The sequence below is a fragment of the Mastomys coucha genome, unplaced genomic scaffold (assembly GCF_008632895.1).
Source record: "Mastomys coucha isolate ucsf_1 unplaced genomic scaffold, UCSF_Mcou_1 pScaffold3, whole genome shotgun sequence".
Taxonomy (NCBI): domain Eukaryota; kingdom Metazoa; phylum Chordata; class Mammalia; order Rodentia; family Muridae; genus Mastomys; species Mastomys coucha.
The window spans coordinates 15,744,043-15,753,922 of NW_022196909.1; the positions used below are offsets into that span (position 1 = coordinate 15,744,043).

At 38.9% G+C, this 9,880-nt stretch overlaps 1 protein-coding gene across 2 annotated transcripts in view; it reads left to right on the plus strand.

Annotated features, from left to right (window-relative positions):
• Tbc1d32 (TBC1 domain family member 32) overlaps window positions 1–9,880 on the plus strand; it is a 223,553-nt gene that overhangs the window by 47,707 nt on the left and 165,966 nt on the right. For both annotated transcript variants that reach the window (XM_031348714.1, XM_031348713.1), the window contains exon 11: window positions 1,181–1,271. In XM_031348714.1, coding sequence (XP_031204574.1) covers window positions 1,181–1,271 — 91 coding nt within the window. The remainder of the gene's footprint in view (window positions 1–1,180; window positions 1,272–9,880) is intronic.

Genomic DNA, 9,880 nt, shown 5'->3' on the forward strand with positions numbered 1-9,880 from the left:
ATGATGTATGACACTTAGTGGCTAACCTAACTTTCAAACAACATAGCATATAGATAAGAGACACAGAATTGGAGAAGCTGCATCCACCACAGACTACAACAACAAGTACCGCTAACGCTGCTGCTGTTCAACCAAATTTGTTTAGATTTATTGCTGCTAATGAACCAGATTTTTACCCTCTCCTAATGTCTGTGCCACCCTCCAAGCAGAACCATTGTTCATTGAAACAGTTGGTGAATGACCATCTTAATACCTACACCATTTCTTAAATGAATGTAACCTGTCCTCTGTGGGCTGAGAATAAGTTTTGACCAAAGCAGGAAGTCTGTATCCAAAAATGGTGCCTACAATTTGTCCCTTGGCTCAGTAGAACTGTCAACTCTCATCTTAGCTATGACGGAGGTAAAATCCTGTGGTGATTTGAGGGTCATTGAAGTACAGCCTTATTACAATGAAATCCACTGTCTAAAAATTGTTCTTATTTTGGGCTTGTACCACAGTAAGAGTCAAGATTTTAAGCTCTACTAAATACAAAAAAACAAAGAAACAAACAAACAAAAAGACTTCATATAAGAAAATATTAATAGTGATGTATTATTTTGAAATATACAGTTAATATGTTTGGAGTTATTAAAATTTATATTGAGAAAAATGTATGTATTTTCAATATTGCTATAGACAAGCATCTATATAACTATGTTAAATTGATTGTTGTTTTATATCAAACAACTTTTATAATACTCATTTTTATTGTTCTAATATTTTATAAAGTTTAAAGATATGACAAAAATAGATATTGTAGGTATTGAAGGGGAGGTCTCTGGGAGGAGTTGGGGAACGGGAAACAAGAATGTGATTTAATTCTATTTACTTAAAATATGTTTTTAAATGTTAACAAATTCAGATAAATTTAAATCATGTAACTTTTCTCATCATAATGCAATATAAGTTAAAAAAAAAAAAACAACTAAAACCTTACCTTAGCCTTATTAAATCTGATTCCTCCAGTGGCAAGTCCTTCTGGATCTGCCATGATACTGGGAAAGCCTAGAAGCTACATCTTGCCCTTACGCTATCCCCGTTCCTCTCAGTAGACTTCTTAATAGCTTTGATTGATGTTTAATGTTTTGGACACTATGTGTTTCTGGAACTAATCAGTTGTTAATTATTTCTTCCTCAGATAACTACAGCAGTTCAGCAGTGTGTTCAGTACTTGGAATTATGTGAGGCTATGAAAGCTGATGAAGTTTCGGGACATCCAAAGCATTGTGGTAAGCATTGTTTTCTCTATTACGTATATCAAAATGGCTAGCTTTCTTATCAAAAACAGCCTAGTAATGTCTTAAAGTTTTTTAAAAGATCTAATTTAAATTTTTCATTGTATTCATTTTATATATTACTTGTTTTTTTGGTTATTTTGTTTATTTATATTTCAAATATTGTCCCTCTTCCCAGTCTTCTCTTCTCAATCTCACATCCAATTCCCTCTACACCTTGTCTTTAAGAGGGCAGTCCCCAACCCACCCACTCCCACCTCACCCCTCTAGCATCTCCCTGTGCTGGAGCATCAAGCTTCCACAGGACCAAGGGCCTCTCCTCCCACTGATGCCAGATAAGGCAATCCTCTGCTACATATGTAGCTAGAGCCATATACTCTTTAGTTGGTGGTTTAGTACCTAGGAACTTTGGGGAGTCCAGTTAGTTGATATTGTTGTTCTTCCTCTGGGTTGCACTCCCCTTCAGCTCCTTCAGTCTTTCCCCTTAACTCTTCCATTGGGGTCCCTGGGCTCAGTCCAATGGTTGGCTGTATTGCCATCTGTCTTAGTCAGATGCTGGCAGAGCCTCTCAGAGGACAGCCATACTTGAAGTACTCTGGGAGTACTTCTTGGCATCACCAATAGTGTCCGTGTTTGTTGTCTACAGATGGGATGGATCCCAAAGTGCGGTGATCTCTGTATGGCCTTTCCTTCAGTCTCTGCTCCATTTTTTGTTTCTGTTTAGACAGGAACAACTCGGGGTTAAAAATTTTCAGTTTGGTTGATGGCCCCATCCCTGAACTGGGGACTGTGCCTGTCTACTGGAAGTGGTCTCTTCAGGTTCTCTTTCCCCTCTGTTGGATATTTTGGCCAATGTCATCCCTATTGGGTCCTGGGAACCTCTCGCTTCCCTGGCGTCTGGGACTTTCTAGTGGTTCCCCCTGCTCCTCAACCCAAACTGCCACACATTTCTACTCATTTTCCTGACTCTCTGGGCTTCTCTCCTATCTCTTCCCATATATACAGATTTTTAAATGTGCATATATATAAAGTGGTGAGCACATTTCACCCTTACCATACCTCTCTATTCTTCCTTCCTTACTTTCTATTCCATTCTCCTTTATTCTCCTAGATGGTTTGGCCTCTACTTTAATATCATATATATACATACATACATACATACATACATATGTGATATCAAATATATAATTATTATATATAATAATATATGATATGCCATGTAATTCACAGGTATATATGTATATTTGTATGTACATGATTTATATGTATCTATAGACATATGATTTTATGTGTATGAAGTACAGGAACTAAAATTTAGAGAAGACATATTTGTCTGACACTGGCTTAGTTTCTCAATATGGTTCTCTCTAGTTGAATCTATTTTCCTGAGAATGGCATAAATTCATTTTGCTTAGTGTCTGAAAACACTATTAATTACACACACACACATATACACACACACACGCACACACACACACACACATACTCACACAGCCATTGTCGATGATATGTTAATAAGACTGACATGTAAAAATGTCTGTGGTACAAATGACTGGGAGTTCTTTTGGACATCCACCAGGAATGGCATATCTGGATCATATGGTATTCTTGTTTTGTGTTTTCTGAGGAACCTCCATACTGATTTCCATAGTTCCAGGGCTAATTCACATTTCCAGCAGCAATTTTAGGGTTACCTTCTATCCATGCCTTTCTTGAGTTTGTTACTTCATTTTTATCTTCTTATTGCCTTTATTTTAACCAGTATGGGTGTTTTGTTTATTTGTATGTCTGTGTCCTACATGTATGCCTGGTGCCTGTGGAGGCCAGAAAAAGACGTTGGATTCTCTGAGATGGTTGTGAACCACCACATGGATGCTAGGAACTTAGCCCAGCTCCTCTGGAAGAGCAACCAGTGCTTTTAACAGCTGACCCATTTCTCCATTCCAGTTCATTGCTTGCTTCCTTTGTCACTGCCATTCTGATTGACATGAGAAAGAACCTTGGTGTGTTTTAGTTGGCATTTCTCCGATGATTAGTGAGGCTGACTTTTTCATACATTCTTTGATAATTTCTGTTTCAACTTTTGAGAACTGTCATTCTTTAACTGGCACACTTTTTGATTGGGGTGGTTGATTTCCTATTGTTTTGTTTTTGTTTTTGCTTGTATATTCTAGGTATTAATCTTCTCTCTGATTTATAGCTAGCACAGATTTCTCTCCTGTTATGCAGGCTGTCTGCATTCAGTTTACTGTTGGCCTTGTTGTACAGATGGTTTTAACATGAGGTCCCATTTGTTGACTGTTGGTTTTATTTCCTGAGCAAGAGTCCTATTGAGAAGCATATCTTGAAGTGTCTTCCCTAAATTTTGCTCTAGCAGTTTCAGAGTACTATTCTGAGATATTGGATCCATTTGAAATGATACACACATACACACACACACACACACACACACACACACACACACACAAACACACACACACTTCTTCATCTTGTACACCAAGGTATCAGTTGTCCCTGTACTCTTTATTGAATGGATTGTCTTCTCCAGTGTGGTTGTATTTGTATTTGTTTGACTTGGAACCATGAGGTTCTGTTACTTTGGCCCTAGAGAATAAGGTGAAATCAGATTCTTCCAGACTAAATTTTTGATAAGAATTGCTTTGACTCCCTGGGATATTTAGTACTTCTGTGTGACTTTTGAGATTTTTTTCAAGTATTTGTATGATAAATGATGCTAGAAAATTTTTTGTTTATTCACTTTACATCCCAATATCAGATCCCCCTCTTTTCCCAGTTCCCCTCCTCTTCTTCTTTGATACTCTGCTCTAGGTATCACCCTTCCACCCCCTCTTGCTACCTTCTTTACCTCCCCCCAACACACCCACATCAGTTTACTGCAGGACTAGGCACAGCATCTCCCACTGAGGCCAGATGAAGGCTGTCCATTTAGGGGAACTGTATGCACAGGTAGGCAGGCAACAGATTCAGGGAGAGCCCCTGCTTCTGTTGTTCAGGACCAAGCTGCTCACCTGTTACATATGTGCAGGGGTTCAGCCCGTCCTTACTCTTTGGTTGGTGGTTCAGTCTCTGGGAGCCCCCAAGGGTCCAGATTAGTTGACTCTGTTGTTCTTCCTGTGGAGTCTTTGTCCTCTTCAGGTTCCTCAATCCTTCTCCAGTCTCTTCAACAAGACTCCCTGAGCTCCATCTAATGTTTGACTGTGGGTCTTTGCTTTTCTTTCCGTTTGGCTGCTGGGTAGAGCCTCTCAGAGGACAATTATGCTAGGCTCCTGTCTTCAAATTAATAGTGTGAGGGATTGGTTCTTGTCCAAGAGATGGGTCTCAAGTTGGGGAAGTCATTGGTTGGCCATTCCCACAGTCTTTGTTCTATGTTCGTGCTTGCACATCTTTTGTGCAGGGCACATATTGGTTTGAAGGTTTTGTGGGTGACTTGCTGCTCTTCCCTCCACTGGAAGTCTTGCTTGATTACAGGAGGTGGCCACTTCATTATCTATATTCTCTACCTGCTAGGAGTCTCAGCTACAGCTCCCCCATAGATTGCCTTGGGGCCTCCCCATCTCAGGTCTCTAGTATGCCCTAGAGATTGCCCCCTGGCCATTTCACTTCTTACTCCCCTGTTCTCACTCCTCCTGATCCCCCACCCTCACCTCACTCTGCTCCCAATCCCCTTTCCCACCCAGTCCTCTCCTTTCATTGACCTCCGATATCTATTTTGATTCTGCTGAGAAGGATTCAGTATCCTCCCTTGAACTCTCCTTCTTATTCAACTTCTTTGGGTCTGTTATGGCCAACCTGTAATTTATGACTATTATATACTTAAGAGTGAGTACATACCATGCATGTCCTTTTGAGTCTGGGTTACCTCACTCATCCATTTGCCTGTGAAATTCATGATGTTCTTGTTTTTAATGGCTGAGTAGGATTCCATTGTGTAAACAAACTATATTTTCTTTATTCATTCTTTAGTTGAGGGACATCTAGATTGTTTCTAGTTCCTGGCTATTAGAAATAAAGCTGCTATAAACATAGTTGACCACCTGTCCTTGTGGTATGATGGAGTATATTCCTAATTTTCTGAGAAACCATCAAATTGATTTCCAGAGTGGTTGTACAAGTTTGTACTCCAATCAGTAGTAGAGGAATGTTCTCTTTGCTCCATAACCTCACCAGCATGTGCTGTCCCTTTAGGTTTTGGTCTTGGCCATTCTGATGTGTGTAAGATGGAACCTCACAGTCATTTTGATTTGCACTTTCCTGATGAATAAGGATGATGAACATTTCTTTAGGTGTTTCTCAGCCATTTTACATTAATCTATTGAGAATTCTCCGTTTAGCCCTGTACCCCATTTTTTCCTCTAAATGATATCTTCTTTCCCGTTTTCCCCTCCAAAACAAACAACAAGCAAACAAACAGACAAACAAACAAATCCTTTCTCTCCACTCCTCCCGCTGCTCACCAACCCACCCACTCCTGCTTTGTGGTCCTGGCATTCCTCTACACTGGGACATAGAACCTTCACAGGACCAAGAGCCTCTCCTCCCATTGATGACTGACTTGGCCATCCTCTGCTATACATATGCAGCTGGAGCCATGAGTCCCACCATGTCTACTCTTTGGTTGGAGATTTAGTCCCTGGGAGCTCTGGGGGTACTGGTTAGTTCATATTGTTGTTTGTCCTAAGGGGCTACAAACCCTTCAGCTCCTTGGGTCCTTTCTCTAGCTCCTTCATTAAGGACCCTGTACTCAATCCAATGGATGGCTGTGAGCCTCTACTTCTATATTAGTCGGGCACTGGCAGAGCCTCTCAGATGACTGCTATCTCAGGCTCCTGTCATCCAGCACTTGCTGGCATCCACAATATTGTCTAGATTTGATGATTGAATATGGGAAGGATTCCCAGTTGGAGCAGTCTCTGAATTGTCCTTCCTTTGGTCTCTGCTCCATAGTTAATCTCTACAACTCCTTCCATGGGTACTTTGTCTCTCTTTTAAGAAGGAATGAAGTATCCACACCTTGGTCTTCCTTTTTCTTGAGTTTCTTGTGGTTTGTAGTTTGTACTTTATGTATTCCTATCTTCTGGGCTAATATCCACTTATCAGAGAATGCATACCATGTGTATTTTTTTGTGATTTGGGTTTCCTCACTCAGGATGATGATATTCTCCAGATCCATCCATTTCCCCAAGAATTTCATAAATTCATTGTTTTTAATAGCTGAATAGTACTCCATTGTGTAGATGTATCACATTTTCTGTATACATTCCTCTGTTGAGGGACATCTGGGTTGTTTCCAGTTTCTGGCTATATAAATAAGGCTGCTATGAACATAGTGAAGCATGTGTCCTTATTTCATGTTGGAGCATCTTCTGGGTATATGCCCAGGAGTGGTATAGCTTGATGCTCTGGTAGGACTATGTCCAGTTTACTGAGGAACTGCCAAACTGATTTCGAGAGTGGTTGTACTAGCTTGCAGTCCCACCAGCAATGAAGGAGTGTTCCTCTTTCTCCACTACATCTACAGCATCTGCTGTCACCTGAGTATTTTATCCTAGCCATTCTGACTGGTGTGAGATGGAATCTCAGGGCTGTTTTGATTTGCATATCCCTGATGACTAAGAATGTTGAACATTTCTTTAGGTGTTTCTCAGCCATTTGGTATTCGTCAATTAAGAATTCTTTGTTTAGCTCTGTACCCCATTTTTTAATAGGGTTATTTAGTTCTCTGGAGTCTAACTTCTTGAGTTCTTATATTAGCCCTCTGTTAGATATAGAATTGGTAAAGATCTTTTCCCAATTTGTTGGTTGCCTTTTCATCCTATCGACAGTGTCCTTTGCCTTACAGAAGCTTTGCAATTTTATGAGATCCCATTTGTCAATTCTTGATCTTGGAGCATAAACTATTGGTGTTCTGTTCAGGAAAATTTCCCCTGTGCCTATGTGCTTGAGGCTTTTTCCCACTTTCTTTTTTTTCCCCACTTTCTTTTCTATTAGTTTGAGTGTATCTGGTTTTATGTGGAGGTCCTTGATCTACTTGGACTTGAGCTTTGTACAAGGAGATGGGAATGGATCGATTTGCATTCTTCTACATGCTAACTGCCAGTTGAGCCAACACCATTTGTTGAAAATGCTGTCTTTTTTCCACTGTATGGTTTTAGCTCCTTTGTCAAAGATCAAGTGACCATAGGTTTGTGGGTTCATTTCTGGGTCTTCAATTCTATTCCATTGATCTACCTGCCTGTCACTGTACCAATACCATGCAGTTTTTATCACAATTGCTCTGTAGTACAGCTTAAGGTCCGGGATTGTGATTCCACCAGAGGTTCCTTTATTGTTGAGAATAGTTTTGGCTATCTTGGGTTTTTTGCTATTCCAGATGAATTTGCAAATTCTTCTTTGTAATTCTGTGTTGAGTTGAATTGAGTTGAAATTTTGATGGGGATTGCATTGAATCTGTAGATTGCTTTCGGTAAGATGGCCATTTTTACTATATTAATCCTGCCAATCCACGAGCATAGGAGATCTTTCCATCTTCTGAGATCTTTTTCAATTTCCTTCTTCAGAGACTTGAAGTTTTTGTCAAACAGATCTTTTACTTGCTTAGTTAGAGTCACACCAATGTATTTTATATTATTTGTGACTATTGTGAAGGGTGTTGTTTCCCTAATTTCTTTCTCAGCCTGTTTATCCTTTGTGGTTCTTTGAGAAAATCAACAAAATAGATAAACCCTGAGCCAGACTAACTAGAGGACACAGAAACAGTATACTAATTAATAAGATCAGAAATGAAATGGGAGACATAACACCAGACACTGAGGAAATAAAAAAAATCATGAGATCCTACTACCAAAGCCTATACTCAAAAAAACTGGAAAACCTGGACGAAATGGACAATTTTCTAGATAGATACCAGGTATCAAAGTTAAATCAAGAGCAGATCAATGATCTAAACAGTCCCATATCTGCTAATGAAATAGAAACGGTTATTAATAGTCTCCCAGCCAAAAAAAGCCCAGGACCGGATGGGTTTAGTTGCAGAGTTTTATCAAACCTTCAATGAAGACCTAATACCAATACTCCTCAACCTATTCCACAAAATTGAAATAGAAGGCATTCTACCCAATTCATTCTATGAAGCCACAATTACTCTTATATCTAAACCACACAAAGACCTTAACAAAGAAAGAAAACTTCAGACCAATTTCCCTTATGAATATCGATGCAAAAATACTCAATAAAATTGTTGCAAACTGAATCAAAGAACACATCAAAACGATCATCCACCATGATTAAGTAGGCTTTATCCCAGGGATGCAGGGATGGTTCAGTATATAGAAATACATCAACATAATTTACTATATAAACAAACTCAAAGAAAAAACCATATGATCATCTCATTAGATGCTGTGAAAGCATTTGACAAAATCCAACATCCCTTCATGATAAAAGTTTTGGAAAAATCAGGAATTCAAGGCCCATACTTAAACATAGTAAAAGCAATATACAGAAAACCAGTAGCCAACATCAAAGGAAATGGAGAGAAACTTGAAGCAATCCCACTAAAATCAGGGACTAGACAAGGCTGCCCACTCTCTCCCTACCTATTCAATATTGTACTTGAAGTCCTAGCCAGAGCAATTAGACAACAAAAGGAGACCAAAGGGATACGAATTGGAAAGGAAGAAGTCAAATTATCACTATTTGCTGATGATTTGATAGTATACTTAAGTGACCCCCAAAATTCCACCAGAGAGCTCCTAAACCTGATAAACAACTTCAGCAAAGTAGCTGGATATAAAATTAACTCACACAAATCAGTGGCCTTCCTCTACACAAAGGATAAACAGGCTGAGAAAGAAATTATGGAAATTCAATTTCTTATACTTTTAAAGTAAGTAGTTTATTGACTGAGTTATATGCCTATTCCTCTGAATAGTTCTAAAGTTCAATGAATCCATTAATATCTTATAAAACTGGTACTCAATACTCCTTGAACATATAGGTGAGGGATAAATAAATGGAGAATATATTGGATTATACGTATTTTAGAAATTCTAATTTTTGTTGCAAAAACAGTTGTAATCAGTATGAAGTGCTGTGTATAGTAGAAGGTGAATATCCCTTACTAAAAATGCTTGGGAGCAGAACTGTGTCAAATGTATTTCAGAGTTTGTGCAATATTGGAATATTTTCATTGTCTTATCTGTGCTGGTTCTTTATATGGTTGCTCCAGTTTTATTTCTGTTGCTGTGACAAATGGCAGCAGATGCAAGGAAAGGATTTATTTGCTTGATGATTCCAGGTTATAGTCCGTTTTGATGGGGAAGTTAAATATGGAACTTAAAATACCACATTCACAACTCCCTGTCTAGGGCATCATACACGCACAATGTTTGGGGTCTTTGTGTATCAGTTAAAAATCGAAGCAATTTCCCAAGGACATGCACACATTTCTCATCAAGATTCACTTCCTGTTGGTTTCTAGGTTAAGTTTACAGTTAAAATCTTCACAGTTGTAAAAATGAAATACTTTTTCTGTTGACTTCTTCTAACCTTTTTTTTGAAGTCTGTCTTTGGTGATTTCTTCT